The sequence below is a fragment of the Papaver somniferum genome, chromosome 8 (genome assembly GCF_003573695.1).
Source record: "Papaver somniferum cultivar HN1 chromosome 8, ASM357369v1, whole genome shotgun sequence".
Taxonomy (NCBI): Eukaryota; Viridiplantae; Streptophyta; class Magnoliopsida; order Ranunculales; family Papaveraceae; genus Papaver; species Papaver somniferum.
In genome coordinates, this window is record NC_039365.1 from 140,562,999 (window position 1) to 140,579,699 (window position 16,701).

General features: G+C 36.2%; 2 protein-coding genes and 1 long non-coding RNA gene across 3 annotated transcripts; 1 reads left to right on the top strand and 2 right to left on the bottom strand.

Annotated features, from left to right (window-relative positions):
• Positions 1-237: 237 nt before the first annotated feature.
• On the top strand, positions 238-1,100 carry LOC113303740. Its single transcript, XM_026552813.1, has 3 exons — positions 238-382; positions 495-695; positions 854-1,100. The coding sequence occupies exons 1-3, from the start codon at positions 272-274 to the stop codon at positions 1,091-1,093; spliced, it is 552 nt and encodes a 183-aa protein (XP_026408598.1). The 5' UTR covers positions 238-271; the 3' UTR covers positions 1,094-1,100.
• A 1,141-nt stretch (positions 1,101-2,241) lies between these two features.
• LOC113304184 lies at positions 2,242-3,529 on the bottom strand. The gene is made up of 3 exons (XR_003338066.1): positions 3,353-3,529; positions 3,174-3,223; positions 2,242-2,564 (listed from the first exon to the last, which is right to left on the bottom strand). It is a non-coding gene; the product is annotated as an uncharacterized LOC113304184 (long non-coding RNA).
• A 363-nt stretch (positions 3,530-3,892) lies between these two features.
• Positions 3,893-7,723, bottom strand: LOC113303231 (succinate dehydrogenase subunit 5, mitochondrial-like). Its single transcript, XM_026552252.1, has 4 exons — positions 7,389-7,723; positions 4,819-5,129; positions 4,547-4,732; positions 3,893-4,276 (listed from the first exon to the last, which is right to left on the bottom strand). The coding sequence occupies exons 1-4, from the start codon at positions 7,597-7,599 to the stop codon at positions 4,220-4,222; spliced, it is 765 nt and encodes a 254-aa protein (XP_026408037.1). The 5' UTR covers positions 7,600-7,723; the 3' UTR covers positions 3,893-4,219.
• Between the last annotated feature and the right edge of the window lie 8,978 nt (positions 7,724-16,701).

A 16,701-nucleotide genomic window follows, 5' to 3' on the forward strand; every position in this document is an offset into this window, starting at 1 on the left:
AACCAATCTAGATGGTGCTTTCTATAGGGAATGCTAAATATAATAGTAGTTGTTATTTTCGTTTCAGTGGTCTGAAAAGAGGCGCTTTGACATTGCTGGCTTGTTATCATCGGTTCTTCTTCATACCCTGAACTTGTTAGTCGTGACCTTCGTGCTTTACTTTTATTTTTTTTTGTTTTTTTTTTTGTTTTTCTTGTAGGTTTCAGTAAAACGTCCTGCGTCAGAGAATTTCCACAATGGGGAGGAGTACAAATATGATGTTGTGCTGGAGATGAAGGAATTAGCGAGTAAGGGAATGACCGTGGAGGTTGTAAAGGAGATCAACGCCCTGGACCCTAACTTCTTTGTGCACAATCCTGATCTTCTATTTCAACTTAAGCAGGTAATTATTGCTATATTTACCCTGGTATACAGCCTCCATCCTTGAAAAATAAGAAAGTAGAGCCTGATGGCTTAGTTGATGGCATCACACATTGACCTCTGTGGTGCTTCAGGTCGAGTTTCTTAAGTTGGTCAGCTCCGGTGATCGTGATAGAGCTATACAGGTTGCAAAATCATATTTAGGTCCTTCAACAGCTAGCAATGCAACTTTGCTTAAACCTTTGAAGGAGACCCTCTTCTTGGCTTTAATGTCACCCAATGAAGATGCACTTACGAAAGGAGTACCTCTGTCTCTCCTAGCAACTTCGCTCCAGGTAAGTTTACTTGTCGACAGTGGTTGTTTATTAGCAGTTTCCAGAATTGGTTTATCTCGTCCAGGTTAATACTGTAATACGCATGTAAAATTTCTTAGTTCTCTCTTCTCTGTTGCAATATAAAATCGTTACCGGACTTGCATGTGATCCAAATGTAGGTGGCATTGGGTAGGAGGCTTGGCATAGAAGAACCACAGCTGATGAAGATAGTGATAACAACAATTCACTCACACAGTGAGTGGTTTAAAATTCAAATGTGTAAAGAGCGTTTCGAAGGACTTCTGAAGATCGATTCTTTGAAGGATATTAACACTCCCCTACTTACTGAATCCAAATCCAACATGAATCTTGATGCTGACACCTCTGGGTCTTCCCAAGTTACAGTGTCTTTCAAGTAGCAGAATGCTGGAAGATAGTAGCAGCCCCTTTCAGGTTTCTCCAGGAGATGTTATCTGTGATGAAAGTGCTATACTCAAAGTTATGGTAAGTCGTCTCTCAGATGGTCTGGTTCTATGATGAAAGTTTTATGTTTATCCTTCCTGAGAACTCTAAGTGGCTTTTGTCAAATTTGATTATGGTCTCTTGATTCTTTCCATCTATTGGTTGTAGCTGTTTATATCTTAGATGTTGCAACCTCTGAATTCTTCAAACAAAAATTCTCTCCAGGAATTCTTGGCTTTGCCTAGAGCTGGTGCGAACCATCTTCTAGCTCAGTACAATGGGAATGCCGAGACTGTCATACAACAGATTTTTGCATAGGTTCATCTGGAAAACCAAATTGTCGTATTAAAGAGTAAATCTCTAGCCCATCCAAAGGTGAAAAAGAAGAAAGAAAACAAATAAAATGAAGAAATCCATTATTTTATTCAATTTGTTACCACACCAGATTTAGTTGTAAATAACGCTAATGTGTATGATGTATACTAGAAGTCAAGGAATTGATGGGAGAAACAGAGTGAGAAATTAAATGGAGCACTGAGCTGAATTTTTCAAACTTGATCAGCAAAGTCGTCTAGAATCAAGTAGTTTAATTAGTTACAAGATCAGAGATGGAGCCAAAATTCCGAAGAAATTAAATTTAGCATAATTCAGAGAAGCATATTTGGTTGTTTACTAGAGATCGCTTGAAATTGAACCTTATCATTTAAAATGATTTTCAAAGATTAGAAAGATTTAAGATACATTTTGTTGTTGATTTACCCCAGGGGTGGGGGTACTTGCAAGACACCCCTTGCTAAAGTGGATGAGAGTTTCTAAAGTTTCTAAGCAGGTGAGTCACCTAAGGGTGCACACGGTACGGTTCGGTTCTTGCCAAGACCGAGTACCTGTATCTTCCTAAACTCGGTTCCAAAATTTTGGACCGGTACTTGTACCTCGATTCCGGTACTGTTCGGGACTAATACGGTACCAGGTACGGTTCCGGTACTATACTCGGTTCCAGACAAAAAAATTCCTGTTAATAAGGACTTGTTTTACTAAGCATGTATTGTTAACAATTAACAACTAACAAGAAGTAACAATACTATTAATACTAGCAAAGAAAACTATCAAATACCAAGTTTTAAAAAACTGAAAAAGTAACAAGTACCATAAGAGTCAAAGACTGACAGACAGTCACTCACACATTCACACACACAATTAAACAGTAGTAAGAACTAAGAAGTAGTAAAAGAGTCCAAGTAACAAGTAGCATACTAGCAGTAGCACTGACTGGATATTGGTGGTAAAAATGTAACAAGTAGCACTGGTGGCAATGGCAGATACAAAGCCTTGAATATCTATTCCATGGAAGCAGCACTGGTAGTGATATAACAACTAGTTGTCCTGTCTCTAGTCAAATAACAGGCTTCAACAACTAATCAAGATAACCTGCAACAATACACCTGATCAAGTTAGATAAACAAAGCAATCACAATGAAATTTTAAAAACAAAACAAAAGACTTTTAGAAACATTGATCACAATTCAATCTTAGAGTCAATTTCAGTGTCCCAACATGTTTAACAATCAAAATAGATGGCTAAGGGTTCTTGATGCCGAGTCCAGTGTCACTCAAGAATCTTTGTACAATTATATGCCCACACAATCAAAAGAAATTGAAGAACACTATGCAATTTTACTTCTACATGATTCAATCACATATACTAGTAACCTTGAGCACAATTAGATGCCCAATAGGAAAAAAATCTAAAGAACACTACAATTGTGAAAGATTCAAATTATTCAATCACATAATCTAGTAAATTTCAGCACAATTAGATGCCCCCAATACGGATAAATCGAAAGAACACTACAATTATACATGATTCAATCACTAACAATCTACTAAAATTTCAGCACAATTCAACAAATTGACAGAACCCCATTACTCCAGTCCAGAACTCAAAATAAGTAAACTCCATAAGAATTCATAACAATCCCAAATCCCAATTAATCCAATCCCAGATTTCATTAAAAGCAAAGATTTTGATGAACTTACCCTTGGTTAACAATTTCTGAGTTGGATTGATTGTTCCTTGAATCTTTTCCCTTCAAAAATCAAAATAAAGCTCAAATTAACAAAATCAAGTAACCTAGTAGTCCAAATCAAACGATTTAAACACAATAATGAATACAACTTGATTAACATTGAAGAAGAAAGAAAAGGAAAAAACTTACAAGAGAAACGATTTAATCACTGATTTTTTTTTCTTCTTCTTCTTCTGGATCGAGAATGAAATATGGAGTTCGTGGAGTTTTAAAGTATGGAGAAGAGAATAAATCTTCCCTGTAAGGCTGGATGTAACTCTAATGGAGTTCATGTTCTTCTTCTAAAAAAAGAGACCAAATGAGAAACCCTAGCCAAATTTATCTATATATACCAGCCCTAGATCTAACGGCTATCAGTAATCTACTACCCCTAAATCCTAGCGTTAGAATTATTCGGTACTTTCGGTCCGGGACGGCACGAGATTAGGGCAGGACCGTGTACCTGTGCCTGCTTAGTCCCGGTTCCTAGTTTATGACCGGTACATATATCCCCTTCCTCGGTTCGGTCCAAAATCAGGTCCGGTTCCACCGGTTTCGGGACGGACCGGCGGACCGGCTCGGTTCCTATGCACCCTTAGGTGAGTATTGAGGAAAAGGACTAGAAAGTGACCATTTTTTAGTTGGAATTTAGCCTCTATTTATAGGCAGAAAATAGATATAACCTCTGGATTGATAATTAACCTAATAACTTCCCATATTTGCAGCTACTAGAAGCATTAAACTTTGTAAGAACATAGACAAAGTTACTACTTGGCATCAATTGCAGGGCCACAGAAAAAAGAAAGTTCAAACCAAATGAAAGAAGAGAAAGAGAGGGGAAAAAGAAATCATTGTTTGCATTCTTTCCATTGAATAAGGAAGACCTTTTTATTTTCTTTCAAAACTACCATAATGAAGATGGTAGAGGCTGGTTAGACAACACACCAATCTAACCATCAAACATCTGAAATCATGTTTCCTCCGACAATAAAGCTTACAGCGACGAACTCTCTGAAATTATGCTCGCTGCTCAATATAGGAACCAGAAAGTCCGGAGGTCCCAATGACAGTAACCTGTAACAAGTAACCAATTATCGATGTATAATTATATTATATCCTTATATAAGAGCGACATATAAAACACCTGTGTTTGACAAGCTAATAATAAATATTATACAGAAAAGTATGCAATAGCCATGGAAGAACCTGTAACAAGTAACCAATTATCGATGCATAATTATATTATATACTTATATAAGAGCGACATATAAAACACCTGTGTTTGACAAGCTAATAATAAATATTATACAGAAAAGTATGCAATAGCCATGGAAGAATCTGTACCTTTCCCCACTCGGAATTAAGGCCACCACACCTCATCTTTAAGTGTATCATCCTTGTTCCCAACTCCGTCTCAACTTTCTTCCGCAGATAGGTCTCGCTCGGGCTTAATGAATCCAAGTATGCTGTGTAACGTTGATATACAACACGAAGCGCATCTTTAAGCTCCCCAGGCAGGGGTCGCGAGTTCTACAACGTAAAGACACACTATTAGGTCACAATAATGCAGAGAGAAATGCGTCGATCTAGTTCTGATTTCTGCACTTAGTGAATACCTCTCCACTCAGTCCAAGAGTGTCATCAATTCCCATCCTCAGTTGTATAAGCATACCACTGAACTCCTCAACAGCAATAGCTGCACGAAAAACATTTTCCAGTACCTCCTTGCCAGTCTTATCCTCAGTGTTTTTTGATAACGCTTTCTTGACATCATCCTGGACACTATTTGGAATTTCATCCCAGTTCAAAGCCATCAATTCTTTGAAGGCCTTTTGAACGTCAGGGTCTGATACGGTAGGCAAGTGTGAAACATCATCGCTAAATGACCTCCTACTTCCAAGGCTGGCAGTGAAAGTAGACCCACGCTCTGGTGTTTGCATAAATAGAAAATGAGCACATCCAGAGAAAATTTAGAACTTATAGACAAGGAAACAGAACTGGATAATTTTAATATAATTTGAATAAGTCTAAATGAATCATAACAGATTGTGTATTTGTTGCTTTAGCATCATTATACATTGGTTAATCCATGGTCACTCCAAAAAACAAGGGGAGGAGAGATAGATAGACATAATAATACTTGCTGCCGTTGGTAGACTGTTTCAGTATTGTTAATACGCAAACAGAAAACAATTTCAGATCACATAGTTTCAAATTTAAAATGATGAATGCTTTCTATTTCCGTGTAGGTTCAACCAATGAGAACGCCACCTCACTTTGAAATGACATAACTAGTTTGCAAGATAGTCCATATGGGTATTCAAAGCCAGGCCTGATGCAGATTTAAGCTCCAGGTAAACTGTGCATGCCATTTGAGTGTTTAGTATTCCTGACTTAAATGACTTGAATTTTTAGAAGTATATAATTGTACTCGAACTTATTGTTGGTGTGTCTACGTGTTGCAGATCCACAAGTTTAATTTCCTGGTTCCGTAACAAGACAACGAGGAAGACTAGCAATTCGGAATGATATTGTCTATGTTTTGCAGAAGCTTTCTAATTTATGATTTGAGTGAATTTTATGAGCTGTTGATTCAAAAAGATATGTTTTTTTAATTTAGATTCAATGATGAATACATGCATTTTTTTAACTGTTTCCTCAAATCATTCAGTATGTATTGATCAATGATTAATTAATTAGATTATCAACTACAGACTTATACAAAATGAACAGAATCTGTAAGATGCAGAACTTAGTCTGTAAAATGAATTAGTCTCGCACATGATCACTGACTTCTGACCTTATCATCAATATGTATGTTTAAAACTTACAGCTGCTAAAGTTAAACTGTAGTGTAGAGCTATCCATTATTGCAGTTGCCATTGTAGGCATGTATCCGAAAACAGTAGAAAAGCCTGACAAACTTGTGACAGGAAGATGCAGAGAATGAGAGAAAAACTTGCAAGATGGATGCAATGTAAACTAAAGCCTGACAAACTTGTGACAGGAAGATGCAGAGAATGAGAGAAAAACTTGCAAGATGGATGCAATGTAAACTCAAAAAAGGATGCATTAGTTTCTCACGCATCTTCAATTTCTGATGCAAACATACGAACTATAAATCTTGCCGACCAGTTTTGTTTCTTTGGTTTATGAGGTTAAGGTATTACTCATGGGGTTGGCAGACACCAACCTTAGAAAACACATGAGGAAGTCCATAAGGCTAAAGCCTAACTTTTGAAGTAAAACGACAGGAATAGATTTTTTTTTTCTTCTTTTTTTCATTGAATGATACTTGGCTTTAAGCTCTTATATGTACAAAATGTGTTTCACCGCGGGCAGTGATACAAACTTCTCTTGTTAGGGATCCTAGGAATAACATCAGTTGTTGTAGTTAGCTAGCGACAACATTTTCATCCAACAAACTAGGTTCATCAGTTGACTGTAACTGGACTAATAATATATTCGTCGAAGGGTTGAAGATTTACCTACCGATACATGCTCATTTCACAACCATTGCAACTTGCAAGCTATAGTTAGATGTGTGAGGAAGACCATGGAAAAAAAGACTAGGCATGCCACAGTGTGATGATTTATTGAAATTCAATCAACAAACGGATAATTCCTCCTGCTGCAATCAAGCATTTCCCCAGTGCTAGGAATATTTTGCTACCAAAATCCACAAGAAAAAAACCTCCAGCCAGACACTGATACAGGGTAGAATAGATGTAAAGTACCTAAGCTATTTTATTTTAAGTAGAAACTTCCCCCAACAAAGATATTATAGAGTATGGACTAAAGATCTGAGTTGCCATTGTGTATATATATTTCTTCCAAGTCTCCTATCAGACATTTAGCTAGATGGACGGGATTTGTTGATGTGCAGTTACAGAAGACTTACTTACACCGACGTGGAGGATTGAATAGTTTTTTTGTTTTTTTTGTCTATTTGGTTTTGCTGCATGCTGAGAACATATTAGTTTGAAATACTATTGTGTTTGCTTTCTGATAAGCATAATCAGTCTAACTTCATACAATTAAATCCAAAATCCGACGTAACAACAACATGGAAATTAATAGGGCAATCATTAGAACCCTAATCGAATTTTCAAATCAGAAACACATTAATCAAGATTTCATAATTGAGCTAAAAGAAAATACAAAAAGAAAAGAGTAAAGAACAAACCAGAAGAGATATGTTTGGAGCAGCTTGATACGGAACCAGGCGTAAGAGAGAAGAATGTCCTTTTGAGATATGAAGGAGTAGTGTATTGACGGAAGAAGCTATTACAGAGATGTTGTTGATTATTATTAATAGCAGATGAGAATCGAGTAGATCTAGCGCAAGCCGATGATGATGATCGATATATCAATCTCAATAGACCTAATTTCTCCATTTTCACTTGTTTCTTTTTTCTTTCTCTATTTCTCAATATCCAAATCCAAAGGAAAATGATAGAGAGGGTTTTTTTTTTTTGAACAAAGGATAGAGAGAGGGTTGTTGTATCAGTAAGTTTTACTTATGGAAAACGCCAAGAGAGTTCGGTCGTTTAATGATATACCCTCCTCGGCATAGTAATTTCTGGACAAATATCTCCCTCGGATAAATGGGTTTGGAGTTTGGACCATCGTGAGAGCATGGGCCATGGGCAAAATCCGAGTAGTATATAGCCAATACGGGGAAAACCTGTTTTCAGGCAGGCATACTAATTTTTCTTCGGGCATACCAAATGGTGATAAAATAGGACCACTAGATACAAAAAAACCATCACCCTTTACCCACCATTTTAATAATGTCAGGTATACCCTTATTTAATTAGTGTCAATGATAATGATTATATGTTAATGATTGTGATTAATTAGTGTTCTTAAAGATTGATTAGTAAGTTTTATCTATTTCATTGTGATTAATTAGAAAGTTTAATTTATGGAAGGCCACCCTTTATGGAAAACGCCAAGAGAGTTCGGTCATTTATGCCAAGTCCTATGGTTGCTAATCTAGCAGCTAGATTAGCAGCCTATATCAGCTGGGACCACCGTCCAGCGATGTTTGGTTCAGTGTAACCAATTTCAACCGTCGGATCAAATTTTGTGATTTTTGTGATCCGTGTTATTTTTGTGAGCGCTGAACCATTCAGCGTGAAGGTGATTTTTGTGGCGCTGAACCATTCAGCGCTTCAATCTCGCTGCTACTTCACCTGCGAGCACATGCTAGGAGAGAGAATTAGTGTTAACAAATAGACCACACTTTTTTTTTTGAACTGCAACACTTTTCTGCTAATCTAGCAGCTCAATCTAGCCCATAGGACTCAGCCTTAATAATATCCCCTCCTCGGCATAGTGATTTCTGGACAATTATCTCCCTTAAATAAATGGGTTTGGAGTTTGGACCATCGTGAGAGCATGGGCCATGGGGAAAAAACCGAGTAGTATAGACTATACGGGGGAAGCAGTGCTTTAACACTAGTTAGAAATTCGGGGTACGGAAGTGAGTTCAGAAAGAAAGGTATACGTACGGAAATTATACAGATTCGGGTTGATCGAATTCGGTCAAAAATTCGTTCAACGGTTCGCTGTTCGGCAGTAGTTTGGAACGGCATATGTATGTGTATAATTCGTTTTACAGATATGAGTTCGGAATTGAAAATTCGGCATACATTAAATTAATAGAAAATACATTTTAAAGGTTATATGGAACGGAAGAATATGTTTTTTTAACCAATTGTTGTTATATGGATAATACATTAAAGATTATTCGACAACAGCCTAACAGCACAGTGTCTGGAGTCTTACTTAGCATTCCAGGGGTTCTAGGTTCGATTTTCACCACCTACGATCATTTTAATTACCTCTTACAATCTCTTAAAAAAGGTTCGATTTTCACCACCTACAATCATTTTAATTACCTCTTACAATCTCTTAAAGAACATGAACGAACCAGTTTAAATCGCCGAGTCAATGACCCAACACTGAAATGAGCGAGTCATTACCGAGTCACTTATAAACAAATGTCTCAATTATTCAAACGAATTATAAATGCACCCGAATTCGGTCAATTCGTTAAGGTTCGCGGGAGAATTACTAACTAGGAGCTAGATGACAGTAAGAATGTTGTTTGGTGAAAAAGAACCACGAAAACGACAAACTTTTTTGTTGTCGGATATTTTTTTCCTTCGTTTACAAAATTAAGGTTGCCCGCTGAAATTCCACTTCAGTGGTTGAAAACCTACACGGAAGATTGAGTGTCCCTTCTTAGCATCATGTGTTTTTAAGTGTTTTTACCTAGATCAATGACGTCTGGTTTGAGTTCTTGTTGCTTCCTACCTGTTATGAGTCTTCTTCTCTTCCACATCAATTGTCTACCACGCTACTATTTTTTTGTTTTTAGCATTGCCGAATTGGCCAACTGTGATAATCTGTTATTATTGTTGTTGTTCTCAAAATTGTTATGAAGAAACAACAAAATGCAGTGAAAAAGCTCTAGTATTGATCTCTTTAGACAGATTCTCGAAATAATAATTTACGTAGGCATTCAAGGAACAACGTTTCATATGTGAATACTGATGATTCACAAAAGACTTGCTTGTTCGCGTGCAATTAGTAGAAACTTGAACAGTAATCCTTCCATCCATCCGACCAATTAGCCTCATGAATGACAGGCTTACCAAAATCTTATGCGCGCAGAGGCTTAACGTATGTGCCTACTTCATTCGAGATTATAGGGGTTTTTTTCCTTCCATTTCCCTCTGATTATTTTTCTTTCCAGTTCCCATATGACCACTCAGCTTCATTACTGACAAGCTTGCCACAAAGAACCATTGTCAAAGCAATACCTTAGAAGCTTATTCTAATATGGATCCTGCAAAACACAAGCCAGATCAGTAATAAAACTATGCAAGAGCTTATTGTAAAACAATCAAATAACATTAGCTTTTGATAAATTATCAACAATTCTTAAACTCCAAAATAAGCTCCGAGATTTAGTAAATATCCTTGTAACCAATATTTCTGCATTCTTGGAGAATATAACAGGACCCAGTTGCGTCAGGTCCCCTGCCAAAACTACAAAAATTTGTTTTCTACAAATATTTGGACCTGGCTTCATGAATCCTAGGTGAAGTTTTTCTAGTCGCTAAACCCTAGAAGGGATTGAGGGAGAGGACGATTCTAGTTTACAACTAGGAGACACAAGGATAGTGGGATTCAAAAATCCCAGTTGCTTGAGGTTCTCCCTTATATAGACTTTCAAGTACAGGTTGCTTTAGGTTTAAGCTAAGATAGCTTTGGAACTAAGCAATCATAAGGAGAATTCAGGGTTCGTGAGCGTAGACACACGAGATTGATCAAGTAGCAGGATGTATACATAGCTTCTCCCCAGACCTTTAAAGGTAAGTTTTTGTTATGGAGCATCACCATGGCCACTTCATGTATGCTTTTATTCTTCCTTTCTGCAATACCATTAACTTGTGGAGTCACGGGTGGTGAGTATTGCTGAATAATACCCATTGTGTCACAAAACTCGAACATTTTCGTGTCTTTGAATTCGGTTCCACGATCGCTCCTAATTTTCTTTAGTCTGCAACCTTGTTCATTATAAATATAATTAACAATAATCTTGAACTCACTTAGGGTCTCATTCTTATGGGCTAAGAACGCCACCCAAGCAAATATGGTGTAATCATCGACCATTACCAAAGAATATGTCTTCCCTCCAATAGTAGGTTGTTGGATGGGTCCAAAGAGATCCATATGAAGTAAATCAAGTGGAGCCTTGGTGGTAATTTCTCGTGATGATTTATGTGGAACTCTTACTTTTTTACCTTTCTGACAAGCTCCACAAACACTATCGATCTTAGCATTGATTTTGGGAACACCTTTGACAAGTTGTTTGTGTTAGAACACTGCTCGGTCGAACTCGCAAGCGTTGCTATCTCAAGATTTTTTGTTAAGTTTAGTTGATCAAAACTATAGTCTTGATTTCTAGTCTACTTATAGCTATGTTTCGGATTAGGATAGAATATGTAGTTGAGCTTTAGACTTCACGACATTCATCGGTTGAAGGCGAAGATCTACTGAGGAGAGCTTGAAGGAACTTTATGAACAAAAGGTATGTGGAGACTAAAACTTATCTATCACTCAGAATTCTATTTTATTTTATCTTCTAATGAGACTAAGTCGTATAGCTAGTTAGACTTTTACATTATACACATTTGATATTTCGAGCTAAGTTTATCTCAGTTATCTATTTCTGAAATATGCGTTGGAAGCTTTTTGATTTAACTATGTTCATCATTATTCTTGACGAGTTTAGTTGGAAACAGTTTATTTGTTGGAAAATAAATATTAAGTCAAAAGATGATCATGTGAAAGTTGCCTTGAAACATCTTATATGATTTGTGTGAGGAAATCATTTGATATCGGCTTGGAAAGTTACGTATTGATCATTCGATCACTTGAAAATTACTTGAAGCTAATAGTTTGTGTGAGACAACTATTTTCGTCTTCTAAGGATGGTTCAATGATTGAAATGGGAGTTTAGAACAATTAAACATGTCTGGATACAACACGACATGCATACTTAGTATGCGAACTGTATTGTTATGATTCAGGTCCGGGAACCTTGTTTGCGTACCTAGTATGCAAACGGTTCTACCTGAGTTGGGTCCAGGACAGCTGTTTGCATACCTGGTTTGCGAATGGCTGGACAAGGCCAAGGTCCGGAGCTGTTGTCTGCATACCTGGTTTGCGAACACAGTGGTTTAAGTTCTAAAATTGGTTAAGTATGATTCTCATACTCATGAACTAAACATTTATGAATTAAGGAATGCAATCTTTGCAAACTGTGGCTTAATGTTCATGCATTGATTCTTGTATAAGCACTTTGTACAATTATGAATCAATCTGATTTTGTTTCAATTGGTTCATATATATTTCTATGAGATAGTGAAAAATTGAACAACTCTATTTGAAACACAATTAGATTCATTTGATTATCTTTCATGATTGATTGGTCATCATATTTGATCTAGAAGTGTTAGATGAATATGGTTAAGACAAAAGTGTTCATATGGCTAACTTCGGTTAACTGTTATTGAGCCAACTCAATATACAAGTTTAGGTACGGTTACCCATATATAAATGAGGGTATATTTCATTTGTGTGTAACAAGCTAAGACCATCTAACGGTGGAGATTGATTGCTTTATTTTAAAGCATACTTAGCTTGAATCTTAAATCAAGAGTTCATCTAACGCTGAATATTGAATGCTTTGTTATTAAGCTATCTTAGCTTTGATTGTAAGCAAACCCTGATTTGAAAGACTATATAAGGAGAACGCTAGCAACTGAAAAATCTAATCCCGACATTTTCCTGTGTCCTAGTTGCAAACTATAGTCGATTCTCCTTTAAAATAGGGTTTTCCAAAAACCTATTAGGTTAACGACTTGAAGACTTCATTTGGGATTCCTGAAGCCATATCAAACTATTTTCTCTGTAGTTGCGTATTTTGATCTTACTTGTTATATCATGTTGACTATTATCTTCTGTTAGAGCATAGCTCGGTTGAACCCACCAAGCGTTGGTATGTCAAGTTTGGTTGTCATATTTTAGTGAACCAAAACTCATATAAAGAGTCGCTTGATTATTTACTAGAGTCAACTTCGTATAGGTAAGCTTGAAAGTATTATGATATGAGACATTACAAGTATTACGTGAAGACTTGAAGAATGTGAAGAAGTAAGGAGTTAGAACGACGACGTCATCCTTCCACTTGAGATTAGTAATATTTGACTTGAAATATTTCATTCCCTAACGTATCTTTCAAGCCGTGCATATTGAAAACATAACTGCGGAGCTATGACTGATTATACTCTAGTTAGATATAGTATTAAGGAATACAATACGAAGTATAACGCTTATCTTTTGAACTTCGTATATAAGACATCGACATAATCGTATGAATGCTATTGTGATTATGTATAGGTATGGGTGAAGATTTTTTCCTAGGAAACAATGTTTACATTCGTTTAAAGGAAGTACAATTCATAAACTTGTTTTATGAAACGAAAGGAAAATCACTAGGCTTATTGGTATTGTTATTCATTGCAAATCTTTGGATTACCAATCGATCATGACTTGTCTATGTTCTTGGTAAAACTATTCACAAGTCCTGACTTATGTATTGGTATGACTTTTATTAGTGAAACCGATGTTAAGTAATCACTTGAGATGGTATGATCGATTTGTTGTAATTGGTATGACCAACTCTAAACATTGGGGGACCGATCCTAGTAATAAGTGCAAACGATCACAAAAGGGGAATCGATCCTTGTAAAAGGTGAAACAAGTTTGTAGTTATTGGGAACCGATCCTATGAAAATGTGCAACACGTTTTTAGTTATTGGGAACCGATCCTATGAACATGTGTAACAAATACAAGTTAGATAGCATACATATGTGGGAACCGATCCTAATACCTAGTCAACCAAGATTTGGTAACTAGCGTGACTGATTATAGTACCCACATGGAGGTAGAACCAAAACTTGTTTTGGTAGAACCGTGAAACCCATGATTTGTGATTTGATAGGATAATCAATCATATGGTTCTTGGAAGTCAGATGAACCAATTCCAAACTTGTTTGGAAGTGTGGCAGATCGATTCCAAGATTATAAATATGAAAAAAGGATTTACAAAGTAAATATGTCGACATACTTTGAATATGTGTAGTAACTCTTATCATTTATTATTCAAAGATATTCCTTAATAGCTAAAGGAGAATCCGGGATCGAAATAAATTGAGAATATTTTAATTAAGGTTTTTAGTTTTATATGCTTTTAGTTTCCATCAATTAAAATGCATATATTTAGAAAATAAAAATTAGTAATATGCATTTACTAGTTGGATATTTTCTACTGAGGTTTCGGTCATTAATTGGACATAGCATTTCCAGTAATTATGAAAACCGATTTGGTGTTTATTGCATATCTATGAGAGTATTCGGTTTTGGAAATTCCTTGGTGTCCAAACTTCCTTGGTCAATAAATATTGAAGTTTGCATTTCAAGCAAACTAATCCTCAGAGCTAGCAAAACTACCTAGTTGTGTTGTTACTGGTTGAGCCTCCTATTCAGAGAAGAAAGTAACCTAATTAGGTGAAATCTCTTACGGCCGCTCAGTTTAAAAACTTCTTTGGGATTGAGAAGCTCTATTAGTACCATTGGTGGGAAACTATATAATTGAAGTTTATTATTAGTTTTCAATTGATTTGATTGACTAACGGTTGTTGAACTTTGATTGCACCTAGTTTGTTTATGCCTGCGAATCTTCTCTTCTGATATAAGATTCACTCAAACTAGATCGAAGTTTCGACGGGGATCTTTAGACTGTTTGTAGTTCTAAAGATGTCTTATGATAATCCATTGTTAACAGACTTCGTTCTGTGTGTGCAGGTGTTTATTGAAGATCAAAGAAGATTTGAAGATAAAGAAGATATTTGGGTTCATAATTTTTGGTATACACCAAACTTGTTTCGGCTGGAAAAGGATCCAACTATAATCGGTTTATTTTTGTGATAGATTTGATTGATTGGTTGAGTAGATCAGCATCAATACAATTCTTTGTGATTCAAAGTATTGACTGCAAAATCTTGACAATTACTTTGGTAATTGTTATTGGATAGATGTAAGAACCTGACAAAGGAGTTTATTGGGATAAATGGAAGAGCCTTTTGTCAAACTCATATCACGTTGATTGAAAAGAGTTGTTACCGAACATATTTGTTGTTCCTTTACTGTTTGGTATATGAACCAAAGGAATTGTTCCAAGTGCGTGACTTATTGAAAGTTGGAGGCGCATGGATATAGACGAAACTAGGTGAACTATAGGTTTAGTTGCTTGGTCTCAACTATACGAAGTTGGTTTAGATTTTTTATAGCGGCTTAATCCTGAGAATATTCAATTTTGGACAAGGTCCCGGGGTTTTTCTGCATTTGCGGTTTCCTCGTTAACAAAATATTGTTGTGTCTTTTACTTTTCTATTTCCGCAATAATAATTGTTTTATTATAATTAGAAGTAAAATACACAAACGTTAGTTCCTATTTACTTGATAGCAATCCTATTGTGTTTGGTTAAGTCCGAACCTTTTATCAAGTAAACATACTTCGTTATTGTATTGTCTCGATCTTGTATCCATAGTCAATCACACAAGTTATCTTGTTGTCATATTGTCTCGATCTCGTGTTCATAGACGATCACATGAAGTGTGAACCGATTATTTGTATAGATAATCACTTTCGGAGAAAGGACTTATAGGTGAAATTTTTTTATATTGAGTTATATTCGGGTACCCTCATATTTTCATCTTCTGAGATTTGCTCGAGATTTATCTTCGATAAGTAAGATATAAAAAGTAGTCAAAAAGTTCTTCGTCTCAGACTTTGTGATTCTGCAGTAACTTCTTCTACTACCATATAGTTAAGTTATTGTGAGGTGATTGGTATTTTTAGGCTGCTCTTCGGGAGTATAAGACCGTATTATCAATTGGTTCCTGTTCACCTTGATTTATCATAAGACGGAACAAAACTTCATAGGTACTTCTTTGGGAGACATATTTATCTATCAGAAAATAGACATATCTATGTGAGACAGGTTTGTTTATAAGTCTTCGAATTTGGTTCGTAGCAACTCTTAGTTGTGGGTGAGATCTGCTAAGGGAATCAAGTGCGTAGAATCCGGCGTGGTTCTAAAGGCGTGAGGAACGTGACTGTACCTTAATCAGTGTGATACTTGGTTAGGTCTCAACTACATTCCAGTGCAAAGTTAACTTGTAGTAGGCTAGTGTCTGTAGTGGCTTAATACAATTTGGTGTTCAATATGGACTAGGTCCCGGGGTTTTTCTACATTTGCGATTTCCGCGTTAAATTTTTTTATGGTGTCTGTGTTATTTCTTTTCCGCATTATATTTTTTTATATAATTGAAATATCACAGGTTGTGCATAGTTCAATCAGTTGATAAATCAGACCTTGTTTATTGGATATAAATTGATTGACACTTGGACACTGGTCGTTGGTACCGTACAAGTTATTTCTCTTATCAATCAAACTCACGGATTTCTATCTGTTTTATTTGATGATTGAATTGAGAAATAGAGATAAAGATCTTTGATATATCTCTTGATTGAGATCGATTTTTAGTTGGTGCTCTCGGAATTATATTGGAGTTTAGTCCATACAGATTGTCAAACGAATTATTGGGTGTGGTTGTGTTGATGATGGTTTTTAGCTTAGGGTTAAAAAATCGTAACTCTTTACATCTGACATGACGTCACTACGACCACTAGCACATTTATTGAATCATTCAACATGCCTACGTAAAAATTACTGGGGTACGTTTTTATATATATATACGCTATATTCCACGGCAGAACCCTCAATACTGACTAGCAACATCTCCGCGCTAAGGCATGCCAACCATGCCAGCCGCACCACAGTGCCAATGG

Coding starts and splice junctions, on each gene's coding strand:
- LOC113303740 (XM_026552813.1), top strand. CDS start 272: ATGAAGGAATTAGCGAGTAAGGGAATGACCGTGGAGGTTGTAAAGGAG. Junction 383..494: donor TTCTATTTCAACTTAAGCAG/GTAATTATTGCT, acceptor GTGGTGCTTCAG/GTCGAGTTTCTTAAGTTGGT. Junction 696..853: donor TCCTAGCAACTTCGCTCCAG/GTAAGTTTACTT, acceptor ATCCAAATGTAG/GTGGCATTGGGTAGGAGGCT.
- LOC113303231 (XM_026552252.1), bottom strand. CDS start 7,599: ATGGAGAAATTAGGTCTATTGAGATTGATATATCGATCATCATCATCG. Junction 5,130..7,388: donor CTCCAAACATATCTCTTCTG/GTTTGTTCTTTA, acceptor TGCAAACACCAG/AGCGTGGGTCTACTTTCACT. Junction 4,733..4,818: donor CTCTTGGACTGAGTGGAGAG/GTATTCACTAAG, acceptor TTTACGTTGTAG/AACTCGCGACCCCTGCCTGG.